General features: G+C 29.4%; 2 protein-coding genes across 3 annotated transcripts in view; one reads left to right on the forward strand and one right to left on the reverse strand.

Moving 5' to 3' along the window:
• Positions 1 to 11,584, forward strand: part of LOC107436090 (alanine--tRNA ligase, cytoplasmic) — a 58,273-nt gene extending 46,689 nt beyond the window's left edge. The window contains exons 24-29 of the mRNA XM_087165407.1: positions 1,936 to 2,012; positions 3,984 to 4,173; positions 5,435 to 5,485; positions 7,774 to 7,893; positions 9,483 to 9,671; positions 11,329 to 11,584. Coding sequence (XP_087021533.1) covers positions 1,936 to 2,012; positions 3,984 to 4,173; positions 5,435 to 5,485; positions 7,774 to 7,893; positions 9,483 to 9,671; positions 11,329 to 11,520 — 819 coding nt within the window. The 3' untranslated portion in view covers positions 11,521 to 11,584. The remainder of the gene's footprint in view (positions 1 to 1,935; positions 2,013 to 3,983; positions 4,174 to 5,434; positions 5,486 to 7,773; positions 7,894 to 9,482; positions 9,672 to 11,328) is intronic.
• A 3,000-nt stretch (positions 11,585 to 14,584) lies between these two features.
• LOC107436091 (neuronal acetylcholine receptor subunit alpha-10) overlaps positions 14,585 to 26,135 on the reverse strand; it is a 66,406-nt gene continuing 54,855 nt past the window's right edge. The window contains exons 4-9 of one of the 2 annotated variants that reach the window (XM_043039299.3): positions 25,481 to 25,525; positions 23,186 to 23,295; positions 21,096 to 21,396; positions 19,313 to 19,550; positions 16,312 to 16,505; positions 14,585 to 15,084 (exon numbers count right to left, since the gene is read on the reverse strand). In XM_043039299.3, the coding sequence (XP_042895233.1) occupies positions 14,731 to 15,084; positions 16,312 to 16,505; positions 19,313 to 19,550; positions 21,096 to 21,396; positions 23,186 to 23,295; positions 25,481 to 25,525 (1,242 nt within the window). In that variant the 3' untranslated portion in view covers positions 14,585 to 14,730. The remainder of the gene's footprint in view (positions 15,085 to 16,311; positions 16,506 to 19,312; positions 19,551 to 21,095; positions 21,397 to 23,185; positions 23,296 to 25,480; positions 25,526 to 26,135) is intronic. The other variant, XM_087165408.1, reaches the window with a different exon arrangement.

A 26,135-nucleotide genomic window follows, 5' to 3' on the forward strand; every position in this document is an offset into this window, starting at 1 on the left:
TACAGTACAGCTTTATATTGAAATGTAATTACAGTGACTCACAAACAAAAGTGTTCGTACACTTATGACTTTCAATGAAATAGGACTATCCATTAATTAAAATGAATATTTCAGAATGATTATTTAATAATAAAAAATGTATTCTAATCTTAACAAAACTGTATGGAATATTTTAAAAACAAAGGAAAAGTTTATTTTGAAGAAATCAATCATCAAAAAGTGATAAAAACTTTATCCCACAAAAGCCATTGTCCACTTTCAAAAAAAAAAAATCTGTTTTTGTAAATATTCTAATTTTTCATTAAATTGATATTTAGTAGTTTCCTTTCGCATCTATTATGGCTTTTATAAGTTTGTAAATATAAATTAGTTTTTTTTTTTTGTCGGGAGAAATTTGTTCAGAATATTTTTTAAAAAATTTTACAGAAATTTTTGCATCACTCTATTGCGAATTTATGAATTTTTCCACAAATTTTATAATTTTAATCTCTGATATGAAGTCCTCCTTTTATGCATTTTATCATATATTGCACAGTGCATACCTCTTATGATGACAAATAATCAAATTTGGTCTATTGTTTTATTAGGACCACGAGCTGTTTTTAAATAATAAAATATTACGAAGTTAGTAAGCAAAAATTAAAATATAATTTTGCTATCGTAAATTTGATACTAAATTGCAAAAAAATAAATAAAAAATTAAATGAATAATAATTAAATAAAAAAATTAAAGCAATTGAAGATAATTTTAATTCTGAAATCCGAAAACATTTAACTGACCGATGGTTTTCGTCGGGTAAAATGTTTGTTGCTATTTGATTATTGATATCTTAAAAGCTAACTTTTGCTTTGTTTTTAAAATATTCCATGCAGTTTTGCTAATAATAGATTACACTTTTTATTATCAAATACCCATTGTTAAGTATTCATTATAATAAATGAATTTTTATTTCCTATTTCAATAAAAGTTATAACTAAGGGAACACTTTTGGGAGCCACAGTAATTATAAAAATTTATTGATATATAATCACCTGAAACGGTTTTCCTTTACTTAATGAAAATATATTAAACAATACTTAAACAAGGTTTTATTGGTCATTCTGTTTTTGCCATTTTGTAGGTACACTTTGAGCAAATACTACTTAAAGTAAAACATTAAAAAAAATTTATTTAATAAAAGCTATATATCCTACAAGCTAAGCATATTATTTTCTCCACGTGTCTCAATTTTTTAAAAATTAATGTTGTACCAAAACATTAAAAAACAAAATCTTGTCAAAAAAAATTTTTTTTTTCAAGGTATGTTAAAAAAAATGACTTTTTGAATGAAATATTTTATAATAACGACATTTTTCTTGTACATGTCCTATACTTTATAAGCAAAAAAACATGAACCTGGAAATTTTAAAATTTTTACCTGGAAAACCTGGAAATATCAGGGAAATTTGAAATCTGATTTGAGTGGCCACCCTGAATTTGTTTTTTAATATTTTAAAATTGATGAGAAAATTTTTTGTAATTGCTTTGATTTTTGCATAATTACTTTTTTTTTAATTTCTTATTACTGAGAAATAGATATTTATGATTCAAATCTCTTTTCTAATTATTAATAATTAAATTCTTGAGCGATTTTAACCCCTCCAAAAGTATGAAAAATTTAAATTACCTCCAAAAACTCCAGGAAAGGCTCATTTCTTAACGCTGTATTAGTTGTGTGTTGGTTATTTATTTTGGTTCGAGATTAAAGTGTCTGCTACTTTATTTAAAAAATTAAAATTTGTTTATTAAAAAAAATTTAAAGACTGATTTCTTTTGAATGCCCGTGAATTTATTTTAGAATAAATGTTATTATTTGTTTTTTTAGATTATTTTATTATTTTAGAATTTTCTATTTTTAAAAAAAAAAGTTTTTTAAAGCCTTTTTTCTTTGTCAGGAATGCAAAAATATGGTACCTATTGTTTCAATTGGAAATGAAAATTCTTTTATATCAGTTGAACCTTGTTGTGGAACGTAAGTGTATATATTTGCTCCACTTCTTTATAAATCTAGTAATTATAAAATTACTATCTTTCTCAAAAAAATTAAAGCTCAATTTGCAAGTAATTAACAAAATTAACAATTGAAATTGAATAACATTAAACAAGTGTTTTATAAACTATTTTTTAAGGAATTATAAAACATCAATTATAAAAATTTCATTTTTTGTTTTTTTTGTCCTCTTTTAACATCTAGATGTATTTCCTCCAAATTAAAAATATTTTGGTAGATTAACTGTTCATTAGTAAAAATAGTTTGTTCCTTCAATTTCCCTCTTCTTCCCGATATAAATATGGTATATATATATATATATATATATTGTTATTTCTACTTTAAACTAAGAATAATTTTCTCTGCATTTGAAATATTTCTTCCTTTTATGCATATCTGCTGGTTTATTTTTTTTTATTGTTAGTACTATAATAGCACAATTGTTATAAATTTTTCATATTGCAAATAGAACATAAACAGTTTTAAAGAAAAATTTTCTGATTGCATTAAAAAAAAAATTTGAATGCTACAAATTAACAAGTTTTATTATCTTATTAAATAAAATATTTTTTTGATTAAAAACCTAAGTTGAAATTTTTTAAGAATAATTGCTTTCCTGCTCTCTCATTGATTAAATAGACAGTGATAAAACTGTTGCTACTTGTATTTGTAGCAATTTTAACTATGGCCACTTTTTCCAAATTAAAAATTTTAAAAAAAACTATGGATATTAATTTAAGATATTTCTTTTGACATATTCTCAACATATGATAAACATTACAATATCTATTTCTAAAATAAATTACCAATTTTGATGAAAATTTAATTTTTTTTTTATTATTTACGTTTATATATCTATACATATACATACATATACAATGAATTCGCGATAACTCGAATCTGATAGGACTGACGAGAAACTTCGACATATCGGAAGTTCGACTTGCCGTTAGTTTCGGTTTTGGACTTTCAAAATATTGTCGGATTATTTAATTAATGCTTATTAATTACAAATCTTCTAAATGCTTACAATATTTAAGATCATTTTTCTGACAAGCCATTTACGATAAGAATGTTTGAAGCTCTTTAAGATACCCTGGTCCATCGGCTGCAACTTTGCTGTTGTGTTTGGCGGAAGAAACTGCAAGTTTACGGCTTTCAAATTAGGTAGATCACTATGCGCTGTGCATTTATCCATTAAGAGTATCGCTTTTCTTTTTTTAGCGAAGAATTTCCGATCCAGTTTTCTTACATAGTCTTCAAATAAAACTGATGTCATCCAAAACTTTTTGTTAGACTTGTAATCCAAAGGATACGTTTTATACATTCTTGAAACATCTGGGATTTCGGTATTTTCCGATAACAAGTAAGGGCAATTTCTCTGTCCCAGACGCATTTCCTCTAACTAGGACAGTCAAACGTTCCTTGCACATTTTACCCCCTGAGCAGTTTTCATCCTTAAACATCATAGTCTTATTTGGAAGACATTTAAAAAATAAACCCATTTCATCAATATTGAAAACATCATCTTCACTGTATCCTTGAAGTAAATTTGGTAACGTTTCATTTAACCACTGTTCATGTACTTCAAGAGGGACAGCTTTAGCTTCTCCATGAAGAGTGCGAAAGACATTTGTGTGTGTGGTGCAAAGGAAGGGGCAAAATATCAACTCCTAGGTTTTTTTCTTGCTTTAAAAGATCCAAAAAAAAATCGAGTTAAAGGGAGTAAAATTCGAGTAATTGAGAATAATTCACATGAAATTGAAGATAAAAGGGTCGGGACCTAAAAAAAAATCGAGTTATAGTAATATTCGAGTTATAGCGAATTGACTGTATATATATATATATATATATATATATATAACCGTCGTTAAACAGCTGGCCCTATTATAGTGTGTCTTTTTTATAAATTTTTTATTACTATTATTTTATCAATGTAAACTTTTATTTTAGACATGTTTCCTCCACTGCTGAAATTGGGCGTTTTATAATCCTCTCACATAAATCAAATAAAAATAAGGAAAAAATAATCAGAGCTGTTTGTGGAAAACAAGCCGAAGTAGTTAAATCAGACGGTGATGTTTATAACAAGACCTTGCTTGAACTTGAAGAATATGCATCGAATTGTTTGAAAAGTTCAAAAGTCTGTTACATTTTAAATATATATTAAATATTTTCTTTTCCTTTTTTTTAAACTTTGCTTGCCTTTATGAATATTTTTTAAATAAAAACAAAAAATATGAAAAAAAAGCTTTTACTTTCAAATTTGATTTATGTGTGGTATGAAATCTTCTTTGGTTCATATTGTTTTCTTCCAAATTATATTTTACCAGATTAACAAAAATTTTATATTCATTTTATAATTTCATTCAAAAACTCCATAAAAGTACAAATTCATTATCCTACTGTTTTCTGCACAAAATGGAATAATTTAGGAAATCTTTCCTTTAACGTTTTACTTTTCCATTTTGACAGAAAAGAAACATTTCAACAAGAAATTAATATTTTCCTGATAAATAATCCTCAGAATTTATGTAAAAAATGTTAATGCATTGGCCCATTTTAATGTCTATTATTGCAATCTGTTTATATTCTATTCTTGTTTGCAATATAAATTTTAAAAATCCTTTTTGCTAATATATTTATTATTTAATCTTGTTTAATCATTCCACTAAAAAAAAAATCTTTTTTTTTCTTTCGTAAGTTATTCTTACAAAAATGGCAAATCAGAAAATAGCAAAAGAGACTAAAAAAGTGTCTAAAATATGCTTGCATAATATATGAAAAGCTTCCCTGAAAAAATGTGTTATTATTGAAACAGTTTTCTCTCAAAGACGTTAGAATAATTTCTTTTAAATTCATTTGTAATTCAAAATTTATTTAATTCAGTGTAAAAAAAAGTTTACATTTTATGTTAACTTGATTTTCCTTCCTCTGTTTTTCATTAGAATGGAATGAATATTTTTAAACATAGAATCATTGTGCATTTTTCTTATATATATTAACACTTTAAAGGCTTTAGTCCCTGTGTATGAAATTTCGTTGCTTTTTTCACCTACATTTAGGTAGGTAAAGTACAAACCATAATTATTAATCTAGAAGCATAAAATTTCTTTTATATTGATTGTTATATAATGGAATAAATATTTTATTTCTTTCCGATTGAATAACAGGGGAAGAGGCGAATTTTTGATTGAATTCAAGGGGAAAAGTTTGCATCTGAAAGCTCATTAAAAGCTGGAACAAACACCGAAAAAGTTAAAAATAGCTAATAGATATGCTCACTTTGTTCAATATTTTATAGCATCTAGTGCTCTCACTTTTCGATAAAAATCTAATGATTTTAAATTATCATTATTTTATGTTAGAATTTATTAATTTTGATTTTTAATAATTACTTACAGGTGAATAATTTGGAACTTTGGGACTGTTTGCAAGAATTAAAATCTGCCAAAGTGAGTAATAAAATAAATATTTTTATTCATAGTTATATAATGCAGTGATACCGCAAGATTTTGAAGACAATAAGGTACAGGTCTTTAGAACCCAGGACTTCAAAATTTCTGGGTATTTACTCCTGAAAGTGGTTTTTTATTTAGAATATAAAGCATTTAAAACATTCTAAATTTTCAAAAATTACTAAATTCTTTTTGAAATAAAATAAATTTGCAATCCAAATGTAGATAATTCTCTAAATGTTTATCCATCTATTAATATGTGCATTTAGTATAAGGATTTCATCTATTGATCAACTAAATAAAGAATGTCAAATCAAAGAAACTGTTATATTTGAGAATTCAATATTTTTAACTAGAATTGCTGAAGCATTAGAGCCCAAAAAGCAGCAATGTAATTTGATACTCAGAATTATTTTAATTTGTGTCTTTTGTAATTAATACAGATTTTTTTTTTTAATTTTGAAAGTTTTTCTATTCTGCCTGCATAAATTTACTGACCCCTCTATTTTTCCCAATAAAAAAAATATTTATAAGTCACAATACGTCCCAAAAAAAGTGCCATGAAATTTTTTTCCTGTCTCCTTTATGATTTTCGGCATTTTTGACATTCTGTAGCTAGTAAGCTACATATTTGACGTGCTATAGGAAGTGCTGTGTCATAGTAATGTCTTTTAATCAATTTAAATAAAGCAATAATTAATCAAAGTTTAGCAAATAAAGCTGTAGAATTTAATTTCATTTTAAATATCTTCGTAGCCATGGCACATCTCGTGATTTAATCCTTCGTTACACACTGAGTCGATGTAAAACAACTTCATTTTGATCAAATTATTTCTTTATCAATTTACATGTAACATTTTAAGTGCACTTATATGTTTGTTTTGAACTTTGCATGTTATGTATGGTTTATTAAAAATATTCATTTGCTACTGTTTTCTTTTCTTATATTTTTATTTAACTTTATTTTTAGAATACTAAACACTTATATTTACTAAGTGTTTTTTCCCATATCATACATATACATACATATTCCTCTTCACTTCGAATTGAAGCATTGAGCTTCTATCATAGCTTTCCATCTCACTGTATTTATGGCCAGGTATTTTGCCTCTTTCTGTGTCTTTCCTATTTATTTTCAATTTGTTTACAATCGTCCTGCCCCAAGTATTTTTAGGTCTTCCTCTTTTTCTATTGCCCTGAGAGTTCCAACCAAAAACTTGTTTTACTTTAAATTTTTCTGGTTTAAGTAGAACAAGACCAATCCATTTCCATTTTTTAATTTCCAGATCAATCGGTTCCTCTTTTGCTTTTCTATGGATTTCTACATTACAAATTTTGTGGAATCACTTGATATGCAAGATTATTCTTAAATTCTTAATAAATTCTTGAAGATTTTTCTTGTTATTTTTATTGCGGTGCCATGTCTCAGATCCATATAGTAAGACAGATTTAACTCTAGCATTGAAAATTCTAACTTTTGTTGTGTTTTTGTTTTTCCATAATTTATTGAGAATAGTGAAGCTGCTTCGGGCTTTCTTTAATCTATTTAGTATATCTTCAGCAATTCCTCCTTTGTTGTTAATTATACTTCCAAGAGACGTAAAATTCCTTACCTCCTCTAGTTCATTATTTTCTAAGGATATGTCATTGAATTGTTTAGTATGAATTTTCAAGCTTTTTGTTTTATTTTGGTTGATAATGAACCCCGTTTTCTTAGCCTCTATGTTTGAATTGTTTGTGTTTGTTAGCCTGTCTTGAAGGGTGATGGTCAGTTAAAATAAGTGATCTGCAAAATCAGGATCAAAAAGATATTCAGCATAGTTCCATCTTATACCCATTTTATTCTCTGATACTCTCTTCATTATCTGGACAATAGCAATTAAAAAGATTGTTTGAGACAGTATACAACCCTGTCTAAGATCCGAATAATTTTTTTAAGGATTCTGATTGTTGGTGGGCATGGATAACTTGAACATTTTAATTTTTATGTATATATTTCTGTTAATATTTAACTATCATGACAACCGTTATTTATTAAAGCTTAAGTTTAATTTTTCCATATTTCTGCTGCAAAATTTATGTCTGTAAATCCACATACAATGTTATTATTGTTATTGTATGCAGGACTATAATCTAATTCCACACATTTTTGTTGCCGTAATTTAGACTTACAACGAAATAAAATGTATATCATGGTAAATTGTCAAAATTTTTTGTCTAATTGTGTCATTAGCTGATTACTTTCAGAGATAGTCATGAAGCGTTTTTTAAATTTGTAATTGTAGGTTCGCCAAGAGGATGAATTACCTCTCCTCTTATTCCGAAGTCATCAGGACATATTGTCAGAATTAACTAAAAGAATAACTCATGTTACATCAGACTTTGTTCAAAAAGGATTTGAAAATGTAAGTATAACTTGAACATTTGAAATTTTTATAAATATTAATACTTTTTTTTTATTTTTAAATTTGATGTAAAAGAAATTTTATAAAAAATTTTATGAGTTTCACTTCTTTTAATTTGCACATATTTTTTTCTTTTGAGGTTATTATAAATTAAATTAAATGCCATAAAGGTTTTTTTTTTTTTTTTTTAGCCAGTATTTTTTTTTCTTCCGACTCAGGCTTTTTAACAATTGATGAGTTTATGTTGTTTGACCAGCTGCCTTCCAAAGTGATCAGCAAAGTTAAGATGTTGATGACTTAAAAATTCTTTACAAATACAGAAAAATCCTTTAAGAACCATAAAAAATTACATTAAATTGAAAAGTAATGTCCTTAAAAATTTTCAAAAACATATTTTATAATAGCTTTTTTATTAAAAAAAATAGAAATTGTAATTGTTTATAAAGTTAGTAAAAAATATGGTAATTAATACAAATATATAATTTAAGAATAAAATGAAATGTAAATAAATGCCTGATGAGATAGAAATTGTTTTTAAATTGTAGTATCTATCATCAAAAATATCAGAATTGTATTTGTATTTATAAAAATTTTCTATTTCATAAGTTGTTTATAGTCAATAAATTAAATTGTTAAGGAAAATATATAGTCAAGTTTTAATATGTCTAATTATGCATATAATGGTTACATATACATTTTTAACTTATACCAAAATTTAAGGTTTTGGATAGTTTAAGGCTGTACAATCCAAGTGCACTGTCCGAAACCAGTTTTTGATTTCAAAAACCTCAACCCAGTACAGTCATCAAAGCATAAGGATATGCAACGACATATTAATCATTTGCTTTATTTTCTTACCTTAAGATGGTTAGTTTCAATAAAAGTTTAGGAAAACTGAGTCATCTCAAAACTTTCATTTTTTCTAATTCTTGTTTTGTGTTTTTTTAAATTAAAATTTTTTTAAGTCTGTTATCAGTTGCTCTCCATGTAGGCTCCCCATGTAAGTTGGTCCCCCTCCATCCCTAAAGTTTCAAATTACTAATTTATATGATTAAAAAAATATTTGTTTACAGTTAAAGTTGGAACAAAAAGAACATATTGTCTCAGAACTTTTGTTCCCTACTATAGCTAAAAAAAACTTGTTTAAATAAAAATTTTATATGCATATTTTATGTTTGCAGAAATGGGCAGATGTCTCTATCAGCCTTGGGGGGGGGGGTGAGCACCTTTGAGTACCACAGTAACTTTGTTTTTTTTGTTCAAACAGGTCAGAAGGAAATTTGTAATTGTATCACATCTTTCAAAATGCAAAAATACCATACCTATAATATCAGAGCAATCAATCATATTATTTAGATTTTTATCAACAAAAAAGTAGTAAGACAAATCTATACTACATTTCAATGATGGAACATCAGAAATATGTTGCATTAAAGAAACCGAAACATCACAAAGGTTATGCTTATTTGTTTCATAAAATGTGGAAAATAATTTTGAACTCTTGTGATGCATTGCTTTTTATTTCTATAGTAAGGACTTCAGATAATACTGCAATATTCTATTTATTTTAAATCAACTCTTTTTTATAGATGAAATCTGAAATGCCATCTATTTTGGAGAAGTTCAAAAATGAGAGTTTTATTGTTCACATGCTGGAATGTAGGGGAGACGGTAGGAAAATATTAAACTATGCAATTGAGAACTCCTCTGACAAACCCTGTATTTATTTCATCAGAGAAGGCAATCAGTCTGTGATATGCTCTTGCAGTGTTCCTAAGGTACTAATATGCATTTCTATTTATGTCATTCATTATAAAAGTTTTTGCAACTCCATGTTTTTAAAATATCATCAGTGAGTTTTTTTTTCTGGATATAGCTCGTATTGGGTGTTTAAAAAAATGGATGTAACTCAAAATGCTTGTTTTATTTTATTTTACAACCGTCGTTGAACAGTCGACCCAATTTTAAAATTACGTTGAAGATCAAGTTATATATATTTTTCTTTCCAGTGGAAAAAATTATTCGCCAATACTTTCGCCAAAGCATGATTTAACACACATTTCAGACTGTCCAGAGAAAGAGATCACGGAAGATATGTATTTTTTTGCTTGATTTTATAACATTCAATCAATCATATCGTTCATGATATAAGTGAAGCCACTCCAATACTCGTATTCGTTTTCCAACACATTTGTGAAATTTTCATCTTTCAAAATTCATTTACTAAGAAGTATTTCACATTTATAACCTATGGCTCATTTATTTTTTAGCCGAAGAATTTTAATACACAATGATTATTTTATTTTTGCAATTGTTTCTAATCGGAGGGCCACAACAATAATTCAGGAATCGCAAAACCTGCACATGTATTAAATAAAGGTAAAGAAATTCAATAGCAAGACGAAAATAGTAGTTTATCTTAGTACTATAAGATATTGAATATTTTCTGTTATGGAATTTCGCTCTCAGAACGAATTAAACTAACAACTGTTTCAACTATGACTTGCTCACAGTTTAAAAAATACTGCGTTTGCAAATTTCCTTTATGGGAATGATATCAAAAACTATATAAATGGCTACGTTGATGGTTAGGAGTGCATTAAGTTTCTTTATAACAAGATTGAGAAATACCTGCCTTAAATGCATGTTTTTTTTCATAGCTATTTAATAAAGTCTAATAAACGTGTAATAATATCATTTGTGTTTCTTAAATAAATAAATAAGTAAAAGTGAGAATATGAAATTTTGTAAGTGCTGAATGACAAAACAATATTTGCTAAATAGTGAAAATCTTTGGGAGGTCCCAGAGACCTCACATTCATTTAAATTCATTCAGATTAATTCATTAAAAAATCAAAGAGAAATAATGAAATATTTGCAATTTCATAAGCGCTTAATGCTCGTTTATTTAATCAGAAAAATTAAGTACATCAAAAATAACAAAGAAAATATGTTCCCTCTCATTGAAATAGCATTAATTTTCCATGAGCGTACATTCGCGTTTGTAGGAGTAGTCCTAGTGATAAAGTAGCATATTCGCCGACTAATTTATGCATAAGTAATACATAATTCTTAATGCTTAACCACAAGTGCATTCTGATTACGTCCATTGACGGGCCCACGGAAATTTGTACCAATGAGGTATGAAAATTTAGTTTCATTAGAACCTTGTTGTTACTCACTGTTACCTTGTTGTTGGGCTCACTTTAAAAGTAGTTGCCAGGAATCGCTACAAAATACTGTTTTTTGTATCGCACTACTCACTACACTACTTTTTTTAAAAAGTAGCACACTACAAACTACGAAAAAGGTAACAACTACAGTAGTTTCACTACTTGTAGCATGCTACTTCCGGCGGCTGTTATTATATTGATATAGTGTTGTATTAATATATCTTTGCTTATTGATATCTTTGTAAATTGCTTTTTTTTTCAGAATTTAATTAGTTCAACTTTTTCTGCCTTGCTGTGGATAAATCCTGTAGCATCTCTACTGGAAGGCCGAGCTCGAACTCTCTTTAAAGATCCTGAACTTTTTTATTCTGTTGTGTCTAAAAGATTAGATAGATTGGATGATGCAGTGAGTTTAGCAGAAAAGTTTGTGAGAAACAATTTGAAAGGAAGATAATAGTTTATCAATGTTATGTAGCCAATGTAAATAGTTTCACAAATAAAGTATTTTACCTTACTTATTTTTGAAGTTTATGTAACAAAAGAAAAAAAAATGTCTAATGTGAAAGAGAAAGAAAACAATTGCAGAATAAATTAAGAACTTGAGATAAATTGATTATCTAAAACTTATGACACCTACTAAATGGCTTGATAACTTTACATGATGCCTACTAAATGATTTGATTTTAAGTGAAAAACTTAAATTATTATTTTAAAAGTGAAATAATGGCGTATTTATTTTCATTAAAAAAAATAGACTGTTTCTCAAAATATTGTATCATAGGATAAAAAACAATAAGTTGTCAGTGGCTTTTCGATCAGAATTTGAACAAAGAGAATAGTTTTTTATATAATGCAGTTTTTTTTTAATACTTTTGTATTGAGATCACCATACATACTTCGTTTTGAAAAATAATACCTATTTTTGTTTTTAAATTAAAGAAATTAATTACAATAGCAAATGCAATGGGAAACAATTTTTAATACCATCATGATTTATTTTCATACACTGTATTCTTGCCAACTTTCATGCAATTTCTTGGCAGATTTTGATTTACATCACTTGACTTTGTTCATAATCATTGATTTATGCCTATATATTTACCAGGATGCGTAGTACTTTTTAAAAGTGCTTAAGCAACAGAAAAATATGTTATCCTAAAACCATTTGTAGTAATAAAGCTAATAATTTTTAACTCGTACAAAACATAAAAATTTTTGTGTCTTAAATATTAGAATTTTAACAGTTACTTAGAAATTTGTTGAAATAGCGGATTCCTCATAATATGCTATATTTGTTATATTGAGCTTTTACTACATGTTTTCATAATTTGCCTATAACCTGCAGCTTTTATGGTCTTAAAAAAATTTCTTAACCTAACCTAATTTTTTTTTCAGTTTATAACAGAAAATTATAGAGTTTCAGTTGTTCTGCAGAGTTTCTGTTTCGCTATAACGAGAAATGGAGGCAATACTGACAGGTAAAATGCCTAATCATAATACAATGGGTGCTAACTCTACTGACTTTGTCCAGTTTATTTTTGGTTTCCACACTTAATCAAAACTTTTATGTACTTTAACTTAAATTTGGAAAGTTTCTGGAAAAAAAATTCCTAACAACTTTTTTTGCACCACTCATTGTTTCCCATTAATTTTTTATACAACTCGTTGTTACTGGATTCTATTTAAAACAGTAAAGAAATAAACAGAATTTCCAAAACTAAATAATTTTTATTTTCACAAAATTATTTCAATAAAATTTTTACAAACTATTTTTGTTTTAAATCTAGGATACCTAGTTTCACTTTGTTTCTAAAAACCATCTATTCTTGCAAATAATATATATATCAGATCTTAATATGACTATTCCCTAAGAAAACTTAACTTTATTCATAAATATAGCATGACATTATTTGTATTCTTCATATATTTTTTGTCTTACATATACAACAGAACTGCTTAATTTTTGTACAATTATAAATTAAACTGTTTCTAAAATTCATTTTTATTATTTAAAAACTAATAATGTTTTAATAATTAATAAAAATGACTGAAAATCATGTAACTATTCATTTTTCTAAATAATTTCATGGAAATTTTACATTGAAAAAACTGCTCTTTACTTTACAGTTTCTAAAGTTCCTAGTAATGAATGAGTAACTCAAAAAATGTAGTAATGAAAATGACATTTTAAGAATAATTACTCTGTCGAACATAAATTTTGTTGGGAAAAGGAAATTCGAATATGCTCATTTCAAATCTCTGAAGTAAGTGTTTCTTTGTAAGCTGCAGAAAGTTTGCAATTCTTCTAGTTCTTCTGAATTTTAATTTACTATTGTAAAGGTTTTGGTATTATCTAGGCAAGAGTTCTTTCCTAAAAATTTTGTGTTTCCCATTACAATTTCGTTCTTTGTGTTTGAGTGCATCCTGCAATCTTATTTGATTGTATTCCTTTGTACTTGAATGCCTGATTGTATTCCTTTGTGCTTGAGTGCATCCTGCAATCTTATTTGATTGTATTCCTTTGTTCTTGAGTGTATCCTGCAATTGCATTTGATTGTATTCTTTTGTGTTTGAATGCATCCAACAATCTCATTTGCTGCTCCACTTGATACCATTGTGAGTGCTGCTTCTGTTAAGCAAACTCTCATGAAATAGAAGATGTCTTAAGTATATTCGGTTATTATAGTTTCTTGATAGTTTGTTCGAATTTATTTGCGCATTGTAATATGTTCTATAATTCAAATTACAGATTGCGTTACGATTACACAGCTCGTTTTAACGTGTTTGTTTAAAAAAAAAAACAATAATGAACCATAAACGCTCAAAATTTAATTTCACGAACATTACAAAATACAAAAAATATTAATAATAATAACTAAGCAAGTAAATAAATTGCTTAAAATATATGAAGAATAAATAAATGAATACATTAAATGATAAATAAATATAATAAACTTTGTTAAAAAAATAAATTAATTAATTAATAGTAGATAAATAAATACAAGGAGTAAATGCATAAAATAAATGATAAAAAATTAATTCGTGAAACTAAATAAAATAAATAATACATTAATAAATTAAAGGAAAGAACAGAATAACAAAAATACTATAAATAATAACTAAATAAATAATGAATATAAGGAGATTAAAACTGAGATTATTGATTGAGAATCAGATGAATAAAAATAATAATACTGTTTGCAAAGGAGAATGAAGTTTAGATTTGAAATGACATATAAGAATTGAAGCTTAAATTCAGATAAAAGAAAATTTATCCTAAATCGAGAATCAGCAATTAACCATTATTTGCTTTTTAAATCGCAAATGTACAAAAAATTAAACCCATTTCCTTAATGGAGGCATACATGCTGATAAATTATTCTAAATCGATGTCATAATTAGCTTGAACGAAATTGAAACGATATCTACTTTAGTCCTTTATTTATATCGCTATAAACACATATTTCGGACTAGACCTCATTCTAGAATCTTCCAACGATTCTCAAATGCTAATACATCATTCTTATGTACTCTTCATTGCTTCAATTATTTTATATTTTTATCCAGCGTTTCATTTGCAATTTTAGCATTTGCCGCCAAGAGAACACTTGGACGAAACTTTTTTAAACTTTATATTTTCATTGGGCTTCAAAGCATCATTCACTCAATATAATCTGGCGTGAGGTGACATGGAAAGTATGCCAAAAGTTGTGCCGAGTGTTGCGATAATGAACACCCATAACAACAGTCGGTCAAATATTAGCGCCACCTGTTGCCACTCTAGTTTTATTTTGTCTTTCCGGTCTTGTTCAACAACTCTTATCTCATTTTTGTCTATGCTTTGGCTGATTTTTTCCAGAATTTTCAAAAATTGCATCTCAAAGTTCTCTTTTGGATTTTTAATTGCTCTGTGAAGATTCGTGATGCAGTTGTTGCTGCAATACAGCTTTGGCGAAATTCTGCCGTTTTCGCAGTATTCTCTTTCAGGCATGATTTTTGTATTCATCCTACAATAAGCCTGAAACATTAAAAATATAGTTATATAAACTAAACGTCACTAATATTTGTGCAAAAACAAGATAATTTAATGCTTCAAAGAGGATGGGTAAAAAAGCTAGGAAATTGAGGAGTTGTCGGAATTCAGAACTCTCCAGTAAACTGCTTAACTGATCATATCAAATTTCTAAAACATTTAGGTCATGCTTGAATGGAAAAAGCACAATGTTTTACAGTTATTATTGAATTTTCTCTCAGATAGGTTCCTGGAGGGGGGGGACAAAGGGTCATTTACTTTAGAGACAATTTTTATGAAATATGATGGGGATCTCAACATTCTTTTGGTTCCACAGATTTTTTTTTCTCTTTCTAGAATTTATAAATGTATTGGCAATAATTATGACTCCTGTGCAGCTAAAAATTGTATTTGCGTTGTAAACAGTTTTTATTTAAAATTTTCGAAATTTATTTCGCAAATAATTTCTGTAACATCTCGAAACAAGGAAATAAGTTGAACTAAATCAACTAATTTCAAATTGGTAATGTAGTGACAAGTAGTTACATAAAAAATACTAATATCTCATAGCAATATATGCATTTCAAATATGTCTTGCTGATTCAAAAGTGTATTTAATGCACTATAATTTTTTTAAGAGAATTGTTTTCACGTATCTCATATATTAAAAGTGGAAATGCACCTCTCAGTGCAAAAATTGTGACAAGCAGAAGAAAATTGTTTCATTGAATTTAATTATTGATTGAGTAAAAATAAAACGCGTTAGAAAATTTTTGGGGTTATAGACGACTTTTGAAACTGTTTCTACAGTCTAGGTTTTAAGAAAAAATAAAATATATTTTTTGAAACAGAGAAAACTATTTTTATGTAATGTATTTTATTAATAATAAAATTAAGAATTAATAAATAAAACTAATTTTTTTTACAATAAATTCTAAAATAAACTATGTCGACTGAAAAGTAAGTACTTTAAAATTAGATATAAAATATTTAGCTTATTAAAAAAAAATTTAAAATTTCGAGTAAAGTACGTAAATCAAGTCGCTAGGAGAAATAAATAACGCTTTACTAACATTTTCAGAAAATTTAGAACATTTCATTCTTTCAAGGGATTAATTCAAGTGCCCTTCCTAGGTCCCAAACTTCCCGTCCTATCCTAGTTCAACAGTGGTTATTTGTTTGTGTGTTGTGCAGATGTCTTTAATGTATTAATGAAAGAAAAGAGAGCCTTACGGGATTGCTGGCATCCATCGTGTCCGGAACATTGACCCTTATAAAGAGCAGCTTGGCCAGCACACCAAACACAAACTTTTTGACGAGTGGAGGCACTTCGTTTCCGTGCAGGCCACGATGGTGAATATTCAGGGTGACCACTGACATTGCCGTTGCTAAGGACACCAAGGTCATCACCACAGCATAATATAGACCTGAAAAAAACATAAACAATTTTTAAAGATATAAGTAATGAAGTAATAGTTGAATATTTTCTTATTGATGTGTCACAATTTAAGGCATCATTTAATTGCAAAACGTGCGCGAATTAAAATGTTATATTGAAATCTAGTTTGACAGATTTTAGCCATGAATTTGATTTCCATTTTTCCGGTTTTTTAAAGTAGTTAGTTGCATGATCGAATTGCTAGATGCTCTCAAATCAATAAAGTGTGGAAGTGATCATGGATATAAAGTTAAGAAGATCGTTTGACTGGGATTAAATCAACAATATTAAGGTCTTGGTCTTTAATCTCGAATGAATTTGGTAATCAGAAGTGTATCAAAACATATATTTAGTTTTTGTATCTGGTTAAGATTTTAATAACACTGCAACTAAATCATGGACCAAGTGTTACATATAGTTCTAAAAGAAAAAAGGTGGTTGGATTTTACTTCAATGACGTAAAAAAATGTGTTGTACTGCTTTATCATACCCAAAAGTTAACCTCTTCAATACCTCGGTCCACGTACGTGTACTTTAGCTTCTGAAAAAACTGAATTTCTGAATGCAGAAATGATTTCAATAGAATTCCACATAAATAGAAGTGATTTTCGAAAATTGACAGGTAATCCGCGTGTTCGAAAACGATAGTAATTTTAAATATTTTATAATTTAATTATTCTGAAAATATTTCCTTTCTTTTGACTTAGTTCTGTGATTTGTATGAAGCTTTTAAATTTATATTTACTTAACATTTAAAAATAATACAGTCAAGAACATTCATATCCACGTTTGTATACCCTGGTACGTACGACGAAATTTATGACAGCTTAGTAATCAAGTGAAATCTCATAGTATTATGAGTATTTAAAGGAAATCGAATGGCGTAGAGAACAAAAAATACTCACTGATTCACTAATATCAGATAGAAGTATACAAGAACACACATTTTTATAATAAGAACATATTTTATATTGTACATAGTATTATATGCATTATTTTGTGTTTGTAAATTAGTATACAAGATGGTCGTTTTCACTTTGAATCCTACAGTTTAAAAATGAATATTAAATATTATATTTGTGAGTTTTATATTTAACTATTTAATCTATACAATTTGTCACACAAATGTGAATCTAACGAAAAATTCAAATCGCTTAACTTGATAGGATAATAATTCGGTCAGAAAAATTATATTACAGCATGCCGTTGTATCTACAAAAAAACGAATGCGGACGATCTTTCGAAAAAGATACTTCTTTGTGCAACCTATATATTATTAGAAATATTTAAATACCTAACTACATGCACCGAATATGATCAGTTTAACCAATTCTATCTTAATAAACTAATTCCACTATGATGTAATAAAATTTTGCTGGTAACAAGATCATCATTTTCTTAATAAAATAGTTAATTTACGTATTTTCTGAAGTATGTTAAAGCAATTTAAGAAGTAATGTTAAAAAATAAATGAATGAAAATAACGTCAATCAAAATAAAGCATTTGAGACAGAAATTTATAATTATGCATAGAAAAAAAGTGTGTTTAATTAAAGACATTTAAAACTTTACTATCCATTAAACTAAAACGATTAAAAAGTTTTTTTTTGTTGTTGTTAAAATTACAGATTTGTTTAATAATATCTCGTATCATTTCGTAATTACAAATGTTTAAAATAAGTTTCTCCAAAGACGAAGTTTTCATGCAATTAGGAAACTGTCATTCAGATTTGATTTAATAAAAATCATTTTTATTCTTTCTCATTTTGACGAAAATGTAACTCCTTAAATTCAATTATTTATTTTTGATGACATTTTTTGAGCATTTCGTTTGATGTCGATAAAAATGTTCGCCGGCAATTGAAATTTTGGACGCGTAATGAATGTTGATGAAAATCATTATTTCATCAGTCTGTTTCATTCGCTTGTAAATTTAAAATTATTATTCTTGGAAAGTAGATTGCCCAAAGGGTTTAACCTGCATTTTTAAATACTAGCAGACTTTAAGGTTTGGAATTAAGGTGCGTACAAATGAATTTTTTCAAACTTTAAAAATGTAAGTTTTGATGAGCTAACTAGAAAAACACATTGAAATCGTTTTCTGAAATTTTTTCTCGAAGTTAAAACATGATATTTTGATATTCTTTTTGAAAAAAAAAACGAATTTTGAAAGTTTTTGCCCCTGTTCGCTAACCCCTAAGATTGCTTTTTATTCATTATTGTTTTTCTAAGTCGATTTTTGCCAGAAAACAAGGAACATTATGTTAATAAAGTGTATAATTATTATAATTTTACGTAAGAACGTTAATGCTACGTAATTATAGTTATACGCATACCCTCCAACTTATGAAGATTTTGAAAATAACTCTTTCTAGTGGTAGCGAACCAAAGTAGAAATTTTTAAAGCAAATGGATCTCTCATAAAACTTTTATCAGAACTTAAGAATCTAGCCATATGGCCTGCACTTTTATAAGTAATAATGGACAAGTTACGCTAAAATTAATTTTTTTTTAAATATTAAGACATTAATTTTGCTACCGTCTGAAAAGAAGATTTCTGAAACTACGGAAATTCCGTAGCAGTTGGAGGGTATGGTTATACGTAATGTATTATTCGTTCCTGTTTCAGAAATTCAGGTATCTCGTATCCAGGTTATATTTTTTCTGTATTATAAACGAACTATTTTGATATTGTGTAGAAGAATGAGCAGGAACTTCAATGAAGTGAGGTAAGAAAACGCATAAATGAGAAACGTATAAATTGCATTCGAATTTAGTGAAAAATATGGGGCTCACCTATTAATGGCACGGTGTCTGAGGTGGGCGGCATGCTTTCACCTATGACCATGAGGAAGACGGTCATAGACAGGAGTGTGGTAATGCCGAGGGTGACCTTCTCCCCTGAGTCAGAAGGCATATAGAAACTGAGCAGGGCAATACCTGTTATCAGCATACATGGAAGTATTAGATTGAAGACATAAAACAATGGCCTTCGACGCAGGACGATGTGAAACGTCACATCAGGATAAGGCTCCTGTTAAAAAGAACAATTTGGCAAAGATAGAATTCATTATTCATGTTTTGCAACGAACCATTAACTCAATCTGTTTTAAATAAATAGAAGAATGTATTTTGCTCAAAGAATTCTTAAGTTTCCAACTTGTTTTCTTTTAAACTTTGAAAAAGGGAGAAATTTTTAAGTGTCTATTCTAAAGCATTGAAGAAGTGAGGCATTTTTTCAAAGCGCGGGAAATTGGCCAAGTTTTTGTAACGGTACAGCGTCACGCTAAAGCTTAATTGCTAGTTAAACTTAGATTTTACCGTTTTCTTTAATAATTTTTAACTGAGTTTACGAAATTCTTTTAATTGTTTGACTTGTTTTAATTTTAGGAGATGCTTTTTTTTCTTCTGTTTTGAAGATGTCAACTGTAAATGAAGACAAATTACACTATTTTTCTTAGCACCTGATGGCCTCATTGGGAGATTAAAAAAAAGAGCGTGTGGTTAAATTTTGAGAAATTAGGGTGTGTAGACCACAGAGAAATCATTAGCGAAAATTTCCAACTTTGGCAGAAATAACAGTTTTTTACTAATTAAACTAGGAGTTAAACAAGGATTTGGGGACTACAGTCATTGCCGCTTTAAGACTATACCACTGACAGTGGTAATTTGTGAGTTGTGGTGAGTCAATCGCTTGACAATCATTAACTACACGTTTTTGTTTTCTCAAAGGTCAGGAGAACACGTTGACTCTCGCACATGCCTTGAATCAAGGATGATCAGGACAATACAGACAGCATGCATTCGTGACAGCAGAAAAATAAAGTTGAGGAGGCATCAAAGATTTGATCGGAGTCATGGGTCTTAACACGTCTGAAATGCTGTTCAAACTACCAGGAATACAAACAAGGGCTGAGTACAAACTCAGTTTTCCAGTGGCACCCAATATTATCACTATGGGGAATGGACCAGGTGTTGAAGGCAACGAGTGTTTTCTATGGTGCCGTCAAGCACAGCCATCATGGTTCAGTATACAGTTCGTCTGTAAAGTGGACGAATGGTTCCAGGTTAGTTGTTGGTCACATCACAGAAGGTGTTCATGTGTGTGATGCAGCGTCAAAGGTTGAAGAAGCCTCATTTATCACGCAAGCTGTTTATACTGTTGAAAAAAATCGCAGAACTGTTGAGCCCAAACTTATTTTACAAACGACTCCATTTCCAAACTCGTGGTTCTTAATTTGGCTGTCCTACCCTTGTGACCAAGCAGATAAGATGTCTATCTTGGATGTTAGTAAAATGGGACGGCAGAAGTACATGCAATACTTCGTATGACTGTCCTGAACCCATTGATTCCATAATCTGTGTATAATTAAGGAATATCGGTCAAAGCGAGTATCGCAGTAATTCAGAAAAACCACATTTACGATAGGCTATATATACTAAGAAATTATGATATTTAAAACAACAAGATTTTACATACAGACAGTCAATTTTCATTAAATTTTGGATATAAGGCACGCAATCGTACTATACACGAAAAGGCTTGAACTTAAATATATAAGTGAATTTTTTACTAAACCTGGCAACAGGAATAGAAGACTTCATTTCTTTCAACGAGCATCGTGATGAGATCCCATTCTCCATTTTCCACATAATTGGACAAATCACCTTCTCTCGTTTGAATGACGACGTTCACACGATATCCGTCATAAGACCACGATGCAAATTTCATTGAACAATTCTGCTCGTCAAATGGAAACCATGCTACATTTATCTTGCAAGAACTCCGAAAGATGGCGCTGGAAAGCCAGGTTAAATTTCCGTCTGAAGAAACGATGACGTTGGTGCTGAGTATGGCATTGTTGTATTGTGAATCTGCGCTATAAAGTAAAGGAAATAAATTGAGAAAAAAAAACTAGACAATTTATGATGAAAAATGTTGGCCACTGACTGCCATGGCACAAATTACAGGCCTTATTTACAAACTGAACTTATTTGCTCATTTACTATTGCAAGCCTAAATAATAGCAAGAATGTAGGTGCAACTAAATATAGACTTTCATTGAAAAACAACAAAGTTACCATGGTAAGCGATTTATTTAAAAACATATTAAAATCAACAGACGCACTCCACGCTCACAAAGAGTAATAAAACAGCAACGAAAAATAAGAATACAATCTAACTATCTTAGTTACTACTTAGTTAGATACTACAGATAAGGGATGACGTCAAGAGCAACCCGTGATTAACCTAGAGCCCCTGAACTAGAGCCAGTAGAGATAGTATAGGAGTCTTAGATTAACCTACAGCAAATGAAAAAGATCGGAACACGCAGTCCATGACGTCACCGACGTAAGTTGAATGCATAAGAAATCTAAGTCACCAAAGATGGGTTTCATGAAACGGAAGATATAATTAAGTTAAGAAGCTTTATATAATAGCCGTAACACCTACTTTAGTAAACGAGAAACTTTTCACGTAATTAAGTCGCTCGGGTTATCAACGTAGCGGAAAGCTTGTGGGGCATTAATTGTCGATGACCGGGACCGAACCAGATACCTTTAAGCCAATCCTCTAACCACCCTGGAAAAGTTTATACACCTGCATTGTTTTGTTTTATACAAAGCTTCATACGAAAAATATTTCCTCTTTCTAACTTAATAGGAAGTGTCAGCCCAGATCTGCACCCTGTCATTTGTGTAAAAACGTCTGCTAAATTTTTTGACAAAGGTAAAATATTTCATTTGATCGCCTAATTAATTGAGATTTATTGACGCTAAATAAAAGAAAATTACACCAGAAATATATTTTTCTAAAGGCAGAAACTTTGTACGAATTCTTTAAGTGGAGTTCTCTTTAATCAAAGATGATTCAATGTCAACCACAAAATTGAAAGGTTCAGTCATTTGCTGAATAATTAGGAAACGGTATATTTGTCCTCCAGTTCGTATGAACTCTCTGTCATCTATGAATGTTTCGATGCTCCGTACGTTTATAAAAATATTATTGATAAATGTCTATTAGTTATCCATTAGTATTTGAAAACAGTTCTTGCCTGATGATGTAAACGTCTTTTTTTAAAAAAATTATGAAGCATGGCAGAAAAAAATGACATGATTTGAGCCCTCGAAAATAGGTCTCCATTCTCAAGACTTGTCTGACGAGAATGAGGAAAATAAAATTAATTTGAAATTGAAAACATAAAAGTGCCCACGAAAAATTGAAAGTAAAGGTGAAAAAAAAATTAGAAAAACCGCGGTGGGAAAGAGGCGAGTCAGGACTGTTTGCATTTTCACGAGATATGGGGGTCTGGAGAAAAAAAATCGACATTCATTTGAATGAAACAAGATTCCAGTATATCAAGATGAGCTGATGTGACATGGGTGGAAATGTATTTTTGGCAACAGCAGTTTTTCTAAATATTTTTCACCTTTACTTATTTATTGTTTTCTGTTTCACTCTCGCCTATGGTGGTTTTTCTAGTTTGTTTTGCTTTTATTTTTCTCATTCACTTAGGGCGAAAATTAGAAAATGCACCGATTTTTGTTCGCTCGAAATATAATGACTTTTATCACCCTACTTCACATTTCTTTTGAAGCAAATGAAGCTAACATCATCAAGTATATCTTTCTGTTTTGGTTTCTTGGGATTATTCATTTAATTCTTACTTGTTGTACAAAATTATGTCTGGTCGCCATACTTTATCCGCTGGAATTCGAATAACTTTTATTCCTCCGAAATCTGAATGATTCCAAAGAAGTCCGTAATCCATCCAGATCTAAAAGAAGAAAAAAAAAGATGACATTTTTATGAATAGTTTATAACTTGATCTATTGCTGAATTATGCGGTGCGTCTAATCTAAATCTACTACTATTAAAGTTGAACTCCGTAGCCTTGTAATTTTGAACCCAATCCAGAAGACAAGGGAACTCCTGGATCAAACATTGGCAGAAATTTGTTTTGAGGGAACTAACTCCATTTGCGCTACATGGAGAGGAAAACCACGAAACCCTCTTACGCTTAGTCTGACGGCACGAGGACTCTAATCCATGATCCGCCAACCATTGAGGATATTTTACGTCAGCACTGTGGTCGGTGCGACCCGGGTGATGAATTCGTATCGAATAGCCATGGCTGAGATTCGAACCCGGTTCACCTCATTGAACGAAGAACGCTCTATTCCCTGGTTGTTTTTAAAACTCATCTCTGCCTTTTCTGGTTATAACACAAGTTTTGGAGTTTTCAGAGACATCTTCCGTAACCAATATCTTTTACGGAAGATGTCTCCGAAAACTCCAAAACTTGTTCGACAACCAGAAAATACAGAGATGAGTTTTAAAGGCGATCATAAAAAACGCCTAAAAGTCCCCCAAGGCAGTCAAGCAGGTTTTAATGCTTTGCTTTGCTTAGCAGCATTTCATTAGATTTCAATAGAACTAATTTTTTTTTAAATAATAATAATAATTTTTCACCCTGTAAGGTGTCAAAACTTAAGGAGATGCCTAAAACCTCTCAGGAATTTCGAACAGAGAAGGATTGAAATGCATTTATTAGGAACTTCTTCAAGTTTCATCAGGATAATATGTCCCAATATACACCAAAGAGCCATTACATTATGACCACCCTCCATCTATAACAATGGACTCGCCTAGGTTTTCATGGTTTCTCTCCCAGGAACAATGTTTTCATGTGGCACATTAGGACCCATAATCCTCATAGAACAATCCCTGACTTCTGTAAGCTACTTGAACATAGTTGCAGACCAGGTTCACCTATTCAAGGCAATAGTTTTTCCTGCGGGGGATGGTGTTTACCAACAGGATAATGCACCATGCCATAAGGGTCGAATCGTAGAGGAACATTCCAGTGACTTTCAAGTCATGTCTAGGCCCCCAAATTTACCTAATCCAATAGAGCATTTGTGGTCCTACTTGGAAAACCAAATTAGTGCTGCCACGCTACCCCCCTCGCAATGTGAGGGAATTGCAGGACCAGTTGGTGAGCGCTTGGTAGCAGATACCTCAGACTACCTATCAGCACCTTGTGGAATCAGTGCCACGGAGGGTGCTAGCGGTTTTGAGGACTAAAGGTGGTCCTATATGTTATTAGCAGGGTGGTCATAATGTAATGGCTCTTCGGTGTATAAAGAATCAGTCTGTGAGTTGCATTCAACATATACAAGATAAATAGAATTAAAACTTTCAACTAGTAACGATAGACATATTAACATTATATTTTAATTTGACTATGCATTTTAATAGTCGATGATTATTTATTTATTTATACCGTCATAAATATAAAAATGGTTTAAGATTGTTCGTCGAAGGATTTGATTTGAAAGAAATAACGCCTTTTCTCCAATTGTACAATTTTGTATTGTAACTGTTGTAACTTTATAATAGTTATTCATGACTGTCGGGTTAAATTTTTCTCAGTTATAAAAATGGCGCTAAATATCAATATGAAGAAAAATTGCAGTTTTTCAAGAATGAAAGCGTTTCTGCTCTCATTTTTCTGTGTTTGAAAAGTTACTCGGCTGCATTTCATAGTTAAATAAAAATATGCAAAAGGTGAAAACAATAAAGTTTTAATACTTTTTATCTTGTATCAAAATCTTGCCAAATTGGCGCTTTTTCGAAAAGTTTTAATATATATATTTTTTTTATATATTAAAGCTATTTGTTAGGAATTTTTTTTCAACAAAATAATGTATGTAGCTTAAAATTAAAAGATTTCCTCAAGTTTAAGTGGCCTTTCTTAATTTTCCTGAGCAAAGGAGCTACGATAATGGAAATAATTCTAAGCCGATTAACCTGTAGGACTTTTAAACACATTAAATGTCACGTGATTTTTCATTCTTTTTCATTAAAAAATTATAAGCACTCTTGCTTCATCTTATTTTCTTTCTTTCTTTCAAGAGAGAGAGCGTGAAAGAGAGAAGAATAGGAAGAGATCTCATTACCTGATTCAGCCAGCAGTTGGTAGTTAAAATCTGATTTCTTTCATCCTTCCAGCAGATAAAAGAAAAGAAATTATAATGATCAAAATTTAAGCAGATAATGAGAGACGGAGAACAAGTAATTAAAACAAAAGGCAGCACATGTTATGAATTTTAAATGTGACCATATTTCCAAATATAGAACTTTCTCAGAAACTTTTATGGAAAAGAATTTGCTCCATCCATTAAGTGATCTTAAAATGAGAATGATTTTAGCTTATATTAGTTTAAATATAGTATCATAATGAAGTCTAAATAAGCAGAATGTTTTATAAATATTGGTACAAACTCAGAGTGGAGGTACGGGACATAATAGGGATTGAGAATCACATATTAACTCTATGGCCGGATAGTCATAGTTGGCCGCTAGGGGTGCATTCTTATGAACTTTCTATTTCTGCACCCTTGAGCTGATACTTTTATTTATTTAAACTATAGTTTCTCAACCCTTTTTTTAGATCATCGTTCATTTTGCAAGACAAGAATTCTTCAACGCCTCAAAAAAAAAAATTTTTTTTTTCATATCATTTTTTTTAAAATTTAACTTTTTTGATAAGATGCACTCGAATTATGCTGTAAATTTACTGCAAGTTTCTATTCACCAATGTATTGCTATTAA

Source organism: Parasteatoda tepidariorum, chromosome 6, assembly GCF_982258835.1.
Source record: "Parasteatoda tepidariorum strain Cologne lab strain chromosome 6, Ptep-v5.0, whole genome shotgun sequence".
Lineage (NCBI taxonomy): Eukaryota > Metazoa > Arthropoda > Arachnida > Araneae > Theridiidae > Parasteatoda > Parasteatoda tepidariorum.